The sequence below is a fragment of the Rhamphochromis longiceps genome, linkage group LG11, assembly GCF_057381845.1.
Source record: "Rhamphochromis longiceps isolate RC_006_pf linkage group LG11, R_longiceps_female_GT1.1, whole genome shotgun sequence".
Taxonomy (NCBI): Eukaryota; Metazoa; Chordata; class Actinopteri; order Cichliformes; family Cichlidae; genus Rhamphochromis; species Rhamphochromis longiceps.
The window spans coordinates 39,390,406-39,406,527 of record NC_140567.1 but is presented as its reverse complement, the minus strand read 5'-3'; the positions used below and the strand labels follow the sequence as shown (position 1 = coordinate 39,406,527).

At 44.9% G+C, this 16,122-nt stretch overlaps 1 protein-coding gene across 4 annotated transcripts in view; it reads left to right on the top strand.

Annotated features, from left to right (window-relative positions):
• The window catches only part of LOC146660045 (atrial natriuretic peptide receptor 1-like), a 62,495-nt gene extending 55,000 nt beyond the window's left edge, over window positions 1-7,495 (top strand). For 2 of the 4 annotated variants that reach the window (XM_085424065.1, XM_085424066.1), the window contains exons 19-24: window positions 1,011-1,134; window positions 2,313-2,381; window positions 2,522-2,696; window positions 3,758-3,856; window positions 4,456-5,988; window positions 6,927-7,492. In XM_085424065.1, coding sequence (XP_085280191.1) covers window positions 1,011-1,134; window positions 2,313-2,381; window positions 2,522-2,696; window positions 3,758-3,856; window positions 4,456-4,601 — 613 coding nt within the window. In that variant the 3' untranslated portion in view covers window positions 4,602-5,988; window positions 6,927-7,492. Of the gene's footprint in view, window positions 1-1,010; window positions 1,135-2,312; window positions 2,382-2,521; window positions 2,697-3,757; window positions 3,857-4,455; window positions 5,989-6,926 lie in introns of all 4 variants that reach the window. The other 2 variants (XM_085424067.1, XM_085424064.1) reach the window with 2 other exon arrangements.
• Window positions 7,496-16,122: the final 8,627 nt, after the last annotated feature.

Here is a 16,122-nt window from a genome sequence, read left to right as displayed (position 1 = left end):
ATTCTATAAACATTGGCAGGTAGACACAGAGGCTGCAGCCTCACCTCTTTGTTTCCTGTTCAGGCTCTGGCTGCTGGGCTCAGGTCTGCATACGCGCTGCTCGTCTCTCGGGGTTTTTGGCTAGCTTAGCGTTAGCATGCCGTCTGCGCTTGCAGGCAGTCGTGTTAGCGGCCTGGATGGATCTTCCGCTTCACTATTACGCTGTCGTCCTTAGTAATGTCTGTATCCACGCTGCACGCTGCGCAGCTCTTTTCCTCTAGCACACGAGCTGATGTCAGCTGATTGTAGCTGGAGTGCAAGAACTGAAAAGCAGGTAGACCAATAATTCCAAGGAACTGGACTACTGGGAACCAGTTCTGGATTCTTGTCCTATAGTGTTGACATCAAAGTAAGCTTTGTTGTCATCTCTGCTATATACAGTTCAGTATATAGAGAGACAGATGACGAGGCTCCAGTTCCAACAACAATAAATACAGGAAGAGTAAGAATAAATATACACTTTGAGGTAAAAAGGGTTAATAAATGTAACGTTTACAATTTATAAAATGAGATTTAAAGTGACTTTGAAGTGGTTTAAAATAACCAACGCAGCAGTTTTACAGTATAAATGATTTAAAGTGACCAACATGAGCAGGACTGTCCACAGAGCAGCGTCTGTGTTTACAAAGGCAGCGATGTGTGAAGTCCAGTAGAGTCAGTTACTGGTTTGTGTGGGTGTGTGTGGTGGGGGGAGTGGGGGAGCTGGTAGTGAGGTCAGGAGTCTGATGGTTTGTGGGAAAAAGCTGTCTCGCAGTCTGGAGGATCGGGCCCCGATGCTGCGATAGCGTCTGCCGATGGGAGGAAAAGAGTCCGTGTGAGGGGTGTGCACCAAGTGCACATGTCAGACAGGGGCATCCAAGGTTGGATGTCCAGCAGCAGAGGTGGTGAAGGTCCCGAGGTGCACACGGACATTTTTTATGGGCGGAGCCCCCTGCTCACACACTCATGGCGCCGTATTGTCTCTCTGTCAGTTCGGTGGCCGAGCAGCTGAAGCGTGGAGAGACGGTTCAGGCTGAAGCCTTCGACTCGGTCACCATCTACTTCAGTGACATCGTGGGCTTCACCACCATCTCCGCAGAGAGCACGCCGATGGAGGTGAGACGAGTTTACCTGAGTACTTCAGTACTTCTCACACAGCTTCCAGGTCCAAAGACACAAACACAGAAAGCCAGACGGAGAGTAGCACCGGACACCTGATCCTCCCAAATCCGAGCTTGGACTCTGAAATCGGCTCTGCGTCCTGTCACGCCGTCAGGGCTGCGTGTGACTGACGTGTCAAACGCCTGCAGCGTAGTGCAGGTGTCTTATCAGACACGCTGGTGTTTCTGCTGCAGGTTCAGACGCTGCATGCTTGCCACCATGTTAGCACGCGGGCTGAGGGCGGCTGGCGAGATCCATATTTCAGAATCACATGCTCAACGTATTTGTGGAGAACAATGGGCTGGTCGAGGGGAGTAAAATCCAGAGGAAACATTTTTGAGAGTAAATGAAATGAGAAACTTTATCGATACTGCGGCTTCCTCCCACGTGCAGGCAGTGGGGTTAGGTTAATTGGTCGTTCTAAATTGTCCATAGGTGTGAATGGTTGTCTGTGTGTTAGCCCTGCCACAGACTGGCGACCTGTGCAGGGTGTGCCCCGCCTCTCGCCCTAAGACACCTGGGACAGGCTCCAGCCCACTGTGACCCTGATAAGAACGGATGGATAAAAGGTGGAAATAGATTCTCATATTTGTACTGCAGGGATCAGTAACTCATGAGGCAGCACGATTAACGATGTCCCAGCAGACGGGGCGTCCTCGGCTGGCCGGACGCCGCTGCATACATTTACGGATTTAATCTAGAAAATTCTCCCTCACCTGTCCTTGTAAGGGTTTTTGGATAGCGACTAAGAGTATGATTTGGAATTAAAAAGGAATTTCAGTGCATTTTATTTGAAATTACAATCTAATTATATTTACCTACAAATACACACTGGGATAAGGAGGAAACCAGTCAGAAATAATTATACTGGAAGTTTAAGTAACCTGTAAGTCGTCTCAGGCAGGGCTTCATGCAGATCAATGTAATGAATATTAAATAAAGTGCTTTGATGTACAAACCTGACACCACGTGTCAGTGTTCCTGTAAGTATAAATCTATAATCACGCTGTTGTATCAAATAAAACACACTGAATTATAAAGTGTTAACATGTTCTCTCACACACTGAAAGCCAGCGGCCTGCAGGGGGCGCTCAAACACCGTCCTTCAGTCTGACGTGCTGATGTCTCTGCAGGTGGTGACTCTGCTCAACGACCTCTACACCTGCTTCGACGCCATCATCGACAACTTTGACGTTTACAAGGTAAACGGCTCGTTTCTTTCCTCCGACCTGTTCTCAGGGCAGCTCTGAGCAACAGAGCGCATCGCCATGGAGACCAGCTCACAATAAGGACAACTTTTAGTGCGACTCTAACTGATGTCACGGTGCTGTGGCGCCCCCAGGTGGAGACCATCGGCGACGCCTACATGGTGGTGTCGGGGCTGCCGGTGAGGAACGGGAAGCTGCACGGCCGAGAGATCGCCCGCATGGCGCTCGCCCTGCTGGACGCCGTCAGAGCCTTCAAGATCCGCCATCGACCCGAGCAGCAGCTAAAGCTGAGGATCGGCATTCACAGCGGTGACAACAGACTCACACTGACACACACACTGACGCACACTGACACACAGACACACGCACACACATACACAGACTCACACTGACACAGACACACACACACACAGACACACACTGACACACGCACACAGACACACGCACACACATACACAGACACACACATACACAGACACACACACACACACAGACTCACACTGACGTACACAGACACACACTGACACTCTCACACACAGACTCACACTGACACACACACTGACTCACACTGACACACACACTGACGCACACACTGACACTCTCACACACTGACTCACACTGACACACACACTGACGCACACAGACTCACACTGACGTACACAGACACACGCACACACATACACAGACGCACACAGACACACGCACACACATACACAGACACACACTCACAGACACACGCACACACATACACAGACACACACATACACAGACACACACACACACACAGACTCACACTGACGCACACAGACTCACACACTGACGCACACTGACACACACACAGACTCACACTGACGCACACACACACACACAGACTCACACTGACACACACACACACACAGACTCACACAGACACACACACACACACAGACTCACACTGACACACACACACAGACTCACACAGACACACACACACAGACTCTCACACACACACACAGACTCACACAGACACACACACAGACTCACACACACACTCACACAGACTCACACAGACACACACACACACTCACACAGACTCTCACAGACACACACACACACTCACACAGACTCTCACACACACACACAGACACACACACACACACACAGACTCTCACACACACACACACAGACTCACACACACACTCACACAGACTCACACAGACACACACACACACTCACACAGACACACACACACAGACTCTCACACACACACACAGACTCACACAGACTCTCACTGACACACACACAGACTGACACACACACACAGACTCTCACACACACACACAGACTCACACTGACACACACACGTGGTGACTGCCCCGTGTCCTCGGCAGGTCCCGTGTGTGCGGGCGTGGTTGGTCTGAAGATGCCTCGGTACTGCCTGTTTGGCGACACCGTCAACACGTCATCACGTATGGAGTCCACTGGCGAAGGTACGTGCACAAAAACAGGTCACGTGACCTGACGCTGCAGTTTCAGCCTGAAACCTCTGAACTGTAACTAAGTACTCGAGTACTAATCCAGAGGGAACATTGAACTTTGACCTCTGCATTCTTCAGGTGATCACACGGAAAATAAATGGGTTCAGATCCTCGTGTTAACGATCACACTGAATACACATAGGATGACCAGGTCACGTGACTTGGCGCGATAGATAGACGTGAACGAAGACGTCGCTCTGTGAATGCTGACGCAGCAGCGCCCTCTGCAGGCTGTTGCTTCCCTGTTGACGGGCTTCAGTTTAGTGACTCGGTCTGAGTCAGCTGATACTGCAGTTTGTGCTCCATGAACAGTTTCTCTGTTACACGTGTAACAGCTGAGCTTCATTAACAGGAAGCAGATTTATTAAAGCCCCTTCAGAATAAAGTGATGTTCTTTAAATAAACAGCAGATTAGATTTTTGCAGGTTGGACTGAAAAACCTAAAGCAGCATTTTTATTCCTGCTGCTGTTGCCAAACATGACGTGTGTGTGTGTGTGTGTGTGTGTGTGTGTGTGTGTGTGTGTGTGTGTGTGTGTGTGTGTGTGTGTAGCGCTGAAGATCCACGTGTCGGCGGCGACTCGAGACGTTCTGCTAGAGTTCAACTGCTTTCAGCTGGAGCTCCGAGGGGAAATCGACATCAAGGGCAAAGGGAAGATGACCACCTATTGGCTGCTGGGAGAGAGCGACAGCCAATGACAAAGCACTGTCAACAGGAGGACGACAGGAGAGGATGGATAAACGAGGAAAGGAACTGAGGAGTGAATAAGGGGTAACACCACTACAGATGAGGGGACGAGGAAAGGACAGAAGGGAGCACAGCTTGAAGGAAAGGAGGACTCACTCGAGCGCTCCCCGCCTCCTTGCTGCTTCTCATCTCCGAGCAGAAGGACTTTGGATGGATTGGGACTGTCGGACGGGAGGAAGTGACACGGGAACGGAGGGACACGCGGACCCGGACTCTCCTCACACTCGGATCAAAAGTGTCCTGCTTTCCGGTCCTGGAAAAAGAGTTTTTCGCCGTCGTCCCGCTGGTACTCCGAGCAGTTTGTCTCTCCACGCTGACGTTCACCATGCTGCCTCTTCTTCACTTTTATGTGGCCCTGCATTCATCATCTTCATTTCCTGTCCCTGCTGTCACTGGAGGAGGGGCACCTGGACAGGGCGCCGCCCTGCTAAGATGGTGAGGCTAAGGCTAGCCAGCAGGTTTGAACCTGGAACCTCGTTGCTGTGAGTCAGCGGCGCTAACCATTAACGTGGGGTGTAATCTGAGCTCAGTACTGCCCCCTGAGGCCAGACACAGGAAGCACCCACACCACAGCAGAGAGACGCTGTTTGTCCTGCCTGAGAAGCAAACACAGCTTCTGTGGGAGGAACATCTGTGCTGTAGCCCCTCCCACAACCTCTGACGTCAGCGGCTGCGGCTTTGAGCACGTTTATTTGGTGGAGCCGCACATTTAAGATGACCTCCTCACAGTGAGGGTGAGACGCTGAGTTTGGGGACTGTTCTTCAATAAGCAACCAGATCAGCGTACGTCAGAGGTGTGGACTCGAGTCACATGACTTGGACTCGAGTCAGACTCGAGTCATTAATTTTATGACTTTAGACTTGACTTTAAGAAATGTTCTAAGACTTGTGACTTGACTTGGACTTTTACACCAATGACCTGGGACTTGAATTGGACTTGAACCGGTTTACTTGAAAAGACTTGATATTTTACCCCAAATATAAAATTTAACATGCATATTATATAGAGATTGAAAATGTGACGTCATTCACGGGTAGAACCGCAAAGGATTCTGGGAACTCGTGGCAAGCGGTACTAGCGCACGCAGGCTTTCAATTGAAATCAGTCACACAGCGATAAAAAGAAACACAAAAATGGCAAGAAGCCGTTGTATTATTAACTGCAATAGCCGGTCGCATGACAGCCACAGGAAGCCGACGGGTAAAGAGATCGGTTGTTATCGGATTACTTCGTGGAAGAGAAATTGTTCGAGCCATGTTTCCGAAGTAACAAAGAGGCGACTGGATTGCAGCCATTCAAAGATCAAATATAACGTCCCAGAACACTCCAGCTCACAGGTTAGTCTGCTCCAAGCATTTACACAAAGGTCAGTCTGCTGTTGTAGTTAATGCGTCATTTTTCTTAACATAATTGGTGATATAGGTTACAAGTCTGGCGCTGAACAGAAATGGTCGCGCTATGCTCCTTTGTTTATTGTGCATAAATAGTGAATTGTCCTGACACAATATTGCGTTTCGCCTCTGTTATTATGGTACATTGACAAAAACATATACTTTTATTCACAGGATAAAACAGTTGTTTGTATCACTAATTGCCCAGTACGATTACAGCATACAGTATTATTGTCACTGCTACATTTCTGTGATGCTACCAGAAATTATTTCCACTACTAATTAATTACCGTTGAGCTCAAAGGTCCTATTAATAAACGGTTAACGAATGTGTATTTATGAAGACGATTTGTGAGACTGGTAAACTTATGATACGTACGATGGTCTTTCGTTCTACACGGTGCATTTCAAGGTCCTGCACCCATCCGTCGGTAAACTGTACCTGGGCTTGTTGCAGTGACCTGAAGTTACTAAACTTCACGAGTGTGTGCACTCACTCCAAGAACCGTATGATTATAAATATGCATATAAATATGCTAAGATGAGATAGCTGACTTCATCTAACTAGCAAATGTTGTCCAGGCTACGTTGGTGATGCAGTTTTTTTTAATGTGTATGATATTTTTGTCATGCGATTTTAAAGCTGGTCCTACAACCGCATCCAAGAATAACATGCAGCGTATCTCAGAACTGTCGGTGAAAATTATTCTTGGAGCTAGGTTTAATTGAGCTGCATTTTAAAGAGGTGCAATTTCACAATTTGTGTATATTTTCTAAGTTCACTATTTTGTCATGTGTTGAGAAAAACACAGATTTTAAAATTACATGGTCTAATATTTACATTTAGCATAACTGCAACATTATTTTTTCGTTTTTTTTTAAAGACTCGAAAGGACTTGAAATTCAAAATTTCAGACTTGTGACTTGACTCGGACTTGCCTGACATTACTTGAGACTTGACTTGAGACTTGAGGATAAAGACTTGAGACTTACTTGAGACTTGCAAAACAATGACTTGGTCCCACCTCTGGCGTACGTCACCTCGCAACGATCAAAGAATCAACATGGAAACCGCGCTGCTGTTTCAGAGCCCGAGAGGAACAAAAGACTGCAGAGCTGCAACGTGTCCGAGCACACCGTCGTCTTCTGCAGCTGCTCTACAGCAAACGCACATCTGTGAGGCGCCGGCACAAACAGCTGGAGAACATCAGAGACTTTCACCAATCAGTGTTGAATGGATCATTGTAACATCTGCACATGTTTCAGATCATTTAAAGTCATTTATATTCTGCTTATTGAAACTAGATCAACGTATTTTAATCCCACCATCGTCTGAATAAAAGCCTCGAGCTGTGTGTGGTGTGGTTAACTTTGATGTCTGAGAAATTCAAGTGAAAAAATGAAATCATCTCAAATTAAACTTTGCTTCCTCGCTAATGCTAATGCTAGCTGTGTTTCCACAGGAAGTGCAGATTGTAGCTGACGTCAGAGGACACTCGCACACTTTCACCAGTTTACAGTCAAACACCTCCAGTTTAGGTCCCGCCTCTCAGCTGGGATGGACCCGTCCATACAGTGGACACAGCTACAGAGATAAGCACAGCTTTCGATGACAGCAGGCGACTGCGGGCACAAGATGGCGGTAATGTGAAGGCCGGATCAGACGAGTGACGGCGCTGTCTTTGTGCTCACCGCGTTGCTTGTGACGTGACGACTTTCACATCACATTCTGGGTCACAGTCTTTCGCCCGCCATGCAGTGGCGAGTCTAGAAAATTTTTGTTGGGGGGGCCAGGTAGGGGCACAGATTTGGAGAAGGGTGGCAGATAATGTTTTAAAAAAATTCTACAAACCGTTAACCATAATTCAATAATCCTATAAACCTAATAACCAAATGCGCTTTTAACTCTTATTAGAATGAGATTTTAACCACTACGGTGCAAAGTTTTTAGATACTGCGTTGATAAAGTACAAGAGATACAATCAGTGCTTTGTCAGTGTTCATTCAGCATTCAAGGACAGCAATATTTGCATAGTATTTTTACTGACATGTAGTGCACATATGTTTTGAGGAAAAACATTTTTGAATATTAAAATACGAACATTTGTAACAAACAATTGACAAATTAGCCAATTCCAATGTAAAACTTTATCTGCCTGTTAAAAAAAGAAGATAATCTTCTCACAACCTGGTGTTTGATTTTGAAACAGGAAAAAAGTGGAGAAACAACTGAAAAGACTAACATTTGAATAAAACCTGAAATCAGGTAAATACTTTCTATGCTGCCTTATGGTAAACTTTGGTAATATTGATCAAGAACAACACTGGCTGATGAAATCCAGTCAGCTGGCATGGTGACACTGCCAGTATTAACCTGCAGGGCTGGACTGGGACAGAAAATTGGGCATTTTCACTACAGACCAGCCCCCCAGGTATTAAAGCCATAAAGACTTTGAATGAAAACAAATGCTGTTGTGACAGTGATGTACACTCTCTTGTTGGTATATGTATGATTTCTAGGGATGGGTATCGAAACCCGGTTCTTGTTGAGAACCGGTTCCCACTGTTTCAGTTCCTTGGAATTGTTTGCCATTTTTGCAAACGATTCCCTTATCGATTCCAGTCGCCCCGAATGACGTCACCACGTTGCGGAGCGTCATTTACCTGGCAGGAAACACGGCGGCTCAAACGCTCAAAAGCTTGGTTATACTTTACGAGAACGGATGACAACAGGGCAACTTGCAATACTTGCAAAGTAGATATTTCATTTAAGGGAGGAAACACTACGAATATGCAAAAGCATTTGCTCACAAAACACGCGATGACCTTAAATGAATGTCGTGTTTTTAATTCCGCTCCGGACTCGTGAATCTCAACCCAGCAGCAGCGGTAACGTTTGCACGTCCTCTCCCGTTAATGCGGCAGGTAAATAATCAACTAACAGTGCATATTATGTTAGCGCGATCTGCCTTATTACAAACCTGCCATTACTGTGCATTTAGTGACCATGATGAGACAGACAGAGTCTGGCTCAGATGCTGGCAGTTCTCGCTGCAGTCTGCCGGTAGCGTCTCCTTTCAGGCCAGGATAGACGAACGTCACCGAGCAGTGACTCAGTTTGTGGTCAAAGGCTTGCAGCCGTTTGCCACAGCAGATGATTTTCAGTAAGTGAATGTGTTTAATTGTAGGCAGGGACATTACTGTTGTGTAATTGCTACAGAATAATTTATGTTATACTTTGTTATTGCTACAGAAGAATATTTATTTTATTATTTTACATTTACAATGTTTTTTCCTGGGGACCCTGTGACACCCCATTGAAGAGCCGCAGGCTGGATCTCTTAAGATCTCACTGCTGGGTTTGTAAGGCCATGTTACTCCTAAATTTCTATCTTGTTCAAAGAGAAGATATAAAACAAAGTTCTGAGCTAATCGACCTTAGTGTTCTTTTTAAAAAAGAATCGATAAACAGAATCGAAAATGGAATCGAATCGTGAAAATCTTATCAATACCCATCCCTAATGATTTCTATACATTTTACGTCAGATAAAAACTTTGGTTGTAAGATTCAGATAATTATTTAATAAAAGCTAAATATTTGAATTGAGAATAAGAAAGAAAAGTATTTCTTTGTGCCCTACCTTTCCCTGTTAATGCCCTACATGGCCCCCTGGCAAAACTTTCCTAGATCCACCCCTGCACAGTTACCAGCTGTCAGCTACATAAAAAAGGATCCTGATCATTGATCAGTTTCATGATTGAAGTAGCAACAGGAGAGGCAGGGGAGAGAATGAGAGAAGAAGAGGCAGCTGTGCAGCGTAACGACAGAATAACTCCCGCTTTGTGTCTTTTTTTCATTATAGCGAAAGTCCGGGACAAACTGTTCCTTCTCAGATCAATACGAAACGTGTAATATTTTCTCTGAATGAGGGACCATTCCATTTTTTTAAAGAGCCGTTGGCAACTCTACTAACTAACCTTATGAATAAAATAAAGTTCACTGTCAGTAACATCATAGCACCCACCCAGCTGTATAAAAACTCCGTCAAGCTGGCTAGAACGCAGTACGAAAAAGCACAACGAAAATAAACTCCACCTAAACTTGGTTTATATTTGACCAGATAGACTGCAGGTCATAACTTCTTACCTGAAGCTCAGTTCACCTGATACTCGGCGGCTGCCTCGGGGCTCTCCTCCTGCCTCCCCTTCCCTCATCCACCTGTTGCCTCTGTGGAAGCCCCGTCATAGCCACCACCAAACAACGGAGTTATTTTTACACATCGACCTGCATCTGGCCAATCCACCACCTCTCATTGTTCATGCCATTACAAAAAAAATAAAAAATAAGTCACCGGGCACATGCCGGTATGCCCGATGGCCAGTCCAGCTATGTTAACCTGCAACCAAATCTGCAGCTCCATACAGCAATGTTACGACTTAGATTACATCTTATAACTCATAACTCTTATGTTAGCTGCCCTCAGTAGCATACTGTCTGAAATATTCCACGGCTGCAATAATTCTTTAAGTGTTATTTTTTCCTTGGGATTCTAATTTCACCGAAGTTTACTAAACTCAACAAACTTAATATTACTTACCGGGACATTTATTCTGTCCTCATTTTCTTTCACCGAAAAATTGTTTCCTGCAGTGCCGTCTTTCGTGCTTGGCTCTCCTACCTTTGCTAACGTGATGCATATAGCGCAGAAGCCGATGCTGCATTCACTTACACTCGGATATCTGAACTTCACCGTGAAAACATAATCGAATATTTGATTGAATTTTATTGTTTTGCCTTTGGGGTGGCCAGTCTGGTTGGGGGGGTGGCCTGTGCCCCCCCCAGGCCACCCCGCTGGACACGCCACTGCCGCCATGGCGGTTTTGGCGTGGCCGTTGCAGCCGGGTTGAAGACGTGAGCGTGCGGTCTCCTGACACACGGAGGGAAAACTCGAGTTTGTGGAAAAAATCTCGGCTTCTGCTCCCACTCAGGCTTCCTGCACTTTAACAGTGGGTAGAAATGTCAGCGTTTGAACACATGTCTGTTTGTACAGTGTCCTGGTGGGACACCATGCATCACATTTATCTGTTTGAGCAGAATTTTCTCATTGTAAATATGTTTAAACTGTGTACATTAAACCTTTTTAGGTATTACTGATCAGTGAGTCAGACCCACTGAGACCGACCAGTCTTACGTTACATCTTAAAAACACGTTTAAAGATGGTAACCTGACAAACCTTCAGGGAAAGTGATGTAAAGACACTCTTGTTCATCGTCCTCGGGCCTGATTTAAGCCAATGTTCTGCACTGTGGTGAGCAGACGACAGCTGAGGTTCACCGAAGCTTCACTCCAGACGATCGGAGCTCAGGTCCAGGGTTGGACTTCAGTCCGGAGGACAAAAAAAACACAGCCTTTCTCTGTGATGCTGCAGAACGACAGCGTGGAAACATTGAGCTCGTCTATTTTTGATGTTCTTCACTCTCAGCAGCATTCTTTGGTACCTGACAATCTCAAGTTCACATTTCCAAGTCCCTCAATGGCGTTGTCCCTCAGATCACTGAAGCATCCCTGAGGGAGACCACATCGCTTCAGCCTGAAGGGACAAGCACGGACGTGATGGATGAACCATAAGGGTGGCTGTGGTCGCTCTGCTTGCCGCTCCAGTAAGGCGCAGGAAGCTGCTGCAATGTTCTCAGTATTCAATCTCGCCACATAAGATTTAGAAAGAGGAAGCCAAAACTGGAAGAAATCGTTCGGCGAATCAGCTCACTGCTAGTTTCAAAGTTTGTTATAATATGAAAAAGTTCAAATAGAAATCTCAAAGATGATTAAAAGTACTGGAGCAAAGCTAAAAAAGGAACTTTAAAAACTTGAATCTGGTATTTTTTTAAAGAAAATTTGGATGAAGAGATCAAAATAATTTTAAATCTTGTCGTCTTTGCTTGAATGTTCCTAAACTGGCTGCAAATGGAACTCGATGATCTTAAAGGTTCTTTAATGAGACCCAGAGAACAGCGGTCACTCAGACATCCGAGCTTAGAAACAGAGTTTTCCTGCCACATGCAGTCTTCTGTTGGGATCACCTCATCTCTGGCACGAAGTGGGAGGAGGCGGGGCTTCTGCACAGCGTCCTTCTGCTACCTAGCAAGGTGAACGAAGTGCTTTAAACTTCTGCACAGGTGCGACGCTGGTACAACGACCTCACACACAAACGTGATTCTCAGTTATTGTGGAAAGATGTCTTCAGGACTACGGCATAAACGCTTCTGTATCTTTAATTAATTTCAATTTTAAATTTCGTATTCACCGATGGTTCTGAACAGAAAAGCCCGACGCCATCAAACGGTCTCCGAATCATAAAGCAGTCAGGACTTCATCTTTCATTAATGATAGATTGCATTTATATAGCGCTTTACAATCCCACTATTCATTCACTCTCACACACTGATGGAGGTAAGCTGCCCCGGGGTAGACTGACAGAAGGCTGGCTGCCACATCGCGCCATCGACCCCTCTGGCCAACACCAGTAGGCGGTAGGACATAACAACCAAGACAGACGGAGCTGGGATCGAACCGGCAACCTCCCGGTTACAAGATGAGTTTCCCAACCCCCTGAACCACGGTCGCGTTCATTCTCAACAAAATATTCAAAAAGACACTAAATAGGAGGAAACATCCCCATTTTTTGCTTTGTGTTCAGCTGTGAGAAACATTGTACATTATTTTATGTTATCCTTCAGCTTTTGTTCTTTGTCTTTTTTAACAATCGACCGAACAAGAACAATCTCAGTTTTTCCTTATTAACACGTTAGAATTTGACGTCCTCTCAGAGACGAAGGCTGCCTAACATGTACTTCCAAAGCGTCTCTACGGTAACGCTGTGTGCAGTAAATATGAGATGTTAGCCTTGCACATAAACATAAATGCCAGCAGCTGCCCGCGTACTAACAGGACTGATGATGATGATGAGTGAACAGATGTTGCAGATGTTTCTGCTTCTCCTGCCCCTGTGCAAAGCACACGCTTCATCAAGTCTGTCCCTCACTGATTGGCTGCTGCTGATGGCGTTTCATAAACAGATGGAGTGATTTGCGTTTGTCACAACATGTGTGACCCCGATACTCCCATCCAGGCTTCATTCTGAACACTGTCATGTTGTCACCAGGTGGCGCCACTGAGCTATGATGCAAATTCCTCTCACACATACAGGCTGTGTCCCAATCCAGACCACACCCTTCTCGTACTTCCTAGTACCCGCCGTATGTAGTCTGCGAACTGTGTGTACTACGAAGTAGAGATGGCACGATACCACTTTTTTATGTCCGATACCGATATCATAAATTTGGATATCTGCCGATACCGATATGAATCCGATATAGTGTTTTTAATCAATAAAACTGTTTTTTAATATCTTGCTGCATTTTGTATAAGTTCATACTCAAGTTTAAAACAACAACTACACTAAAGCTATTCTGTTATACCTGTATGCAAAAAAAAAAAAAATTTCATAGTTCAGCAAAACTGATCAATCTAATAAACTTAAACCTACACCATCCTCCCTATTCTGGTATTTTAAAGAGTACTTAGTGTAAATATTAAGCAACCTAACTAATAGGGTTCCAACTCCCAGCAACAACAAAAATAAATAAATAAAAAATAGGGAACCACCCCTCACGCTCCACCTCATGATGCTTAATCGACGTAATCAACCTTAATTTGATGCAGTGTGAAAAAAATGCACAGAAATCAATTATTTTTCAAGAAATATTAAATAGATTCAACATCTTTCTTCAACAAAATTGCAGACTGCACAGATGGTACCTTCCCAAAGGAAAAAGTACTATAGCTTACTAGGGTATATATATTAGACTTAACAGTCACTATATACAGTAATGGACTTCTATTCATTTTACATCAGATTAAAACTTTGGGTGTCAGATAATTATTTATTAAAAGCTCGACATTTTAAATGAGAATAAGAAAGAAAAGTATGTCTTTGTGCCCCTTTTCCCTGTTCATGCCCTATCGGCCCCCCTGGCTAAACTTTGCTAGATCCGCCCCTGCACAGTTACCAGTGTCAGCTACGTAGAAAAAGATCCTCGAGTAGAAAGTAATATTAAATACATTCTAACAACAGCTGATCAAGCTTAAACGTGCTGCTGTTGTTCAGCCGCTGGTTTCCTCTTTCTGGTGCAAAGTGGGCCAAAAACAAACTAGAGACACGGACTCACGACAGAAAAGCCGATCAGCTGATCGTTAAGCAGTTTCATGATTGAAGTAGCAGCCGGAGAGGCAGTCGCTCCATATATCGCTTGTTAAGCTTAACGCAGGAATGCTTTACATTCAGAGATGGACTCCACATGCTATCCAGACCACCGACAGGTCCCGCATACCACAGCCGCTCTATCACGTGATGCATACTGCTCCGACGTGCTAACGTTCTGAGGCGAGTTACGGCGTGTTGCAAGTTTTGTGAGGTGCTTTCGTGATATTTAATGGATCGGATTACATTTTTTATTTTTCTCCGATATCCGATCCAGTAGATTAGGTCAGTATCGGACCGATACGTAATATCGGATCAGTCCATCTCTACTACGAAGTAGGAGAAGTGAGAGGCTGGTGAAACGGGACGGTCTGGCCTCCGTCGTGCTGCTGAGGTTGCCTAGCAACCATGATACTAACCACGAGAGACGTTTCATACAGCTTTGTGTGACAGAAATGGAGAAAAATGTTTTTTAAATTTTTTATGACATCACTTTGATTAGTTGAGTATCTGAGACAGCAATGTAACACAGCTAACATTAACAGTGCAGTGAATCCTGCTTGTGCCGTGATGTTCAGGACTGCAAACCGAGCAGCATCACTGACTTTCAGCTTGTTAGATTAGATTAGATAGAACTTTATTAATCCCTCGGGTGGGTTCCTCTGGGAAATTCGATTTCCAAAAAAAGCACAGCACCGACAGAAGTTACAGAGTTATACACACACACATATATATAAATACAGAGACAATATAAATAAAATATACGAAGGGGATAAATAGAATAAATAGGAATAAAAATAAAAATACAAGTGAATTGCACATTTCAAGTATTGAGTCTATTGCACCGTTGACTATTTACAAAAGTATTGCACAAAAAGCATTGCACAAAAAGCATTGCACATTGTTGTGTTTGTGGATATATGACCGACTTTAATTATCCACAAAATCATCACATTCTCTGTCAGATTAAGCTCAGCTATTGAACGGCGCATATTTAAAGGCTTTAAAACCAAGTTAGTACAAACGTCACTAACGTCACAACTGTGCCGACATGTGGCCAACAGTCATGTTTTAATGTTCTTCATTATTAAACATTTGCACATAAATAAGTGACATCATATTCAGTACTTACTTAAAGTTTACTCTTCAGCTGCTCCGCTTCAGGCATCCGCTGTTTTTTCTTTTTTTCGAACAAAATATCCACACCCACCGCCGCGCTATGAAATGTGGGATATATGGGACCACGAAGTGTACACCGGACCACACTTCAAATTTGGGGAAATGAAGGACGCATTTGTCGGCCTCTTAGAATTGGAGAAGTGTCCCAAAGCGTCGGGCTGCATCCTTCGAAGGACCCGGCCTTCGCGGTCTGTGTGCCGGGTCCTTCGAAGACCGAGAAGGCCGGAAGTGCGAGGCTGTGAAATGTGACGTTCTCGCCTTCAGATTAGCGTCACCGCTGTCTCGGTGGAGTTTAATAAATTCGGCCGTCTGCTCTTTCCTATCTAAAATATAACAGGACTCTCGACTGTCTCACACTTTGACGTTTATTCAGCTGTGTGAAAATCCCGGAGGAACCCAACGATGGATTAATAAAGTTTAATTTAATCTAATAACTTTAATCTCATCCAAACCGATTCACTCCGGAACAAATAAAACGCAGAATAAAACAAACAATTACATTTTTAAGTTATTTGAGTGACTTATAACCTGAGTAGCGAAAGACGTCGCTGTGACGTAATCGGTCTACAAATGCGCACTACGAAGCGTGCGGTCGCTGGATTGGGACGCAGCCACAGCATCACCTGTCACCCGACTCCT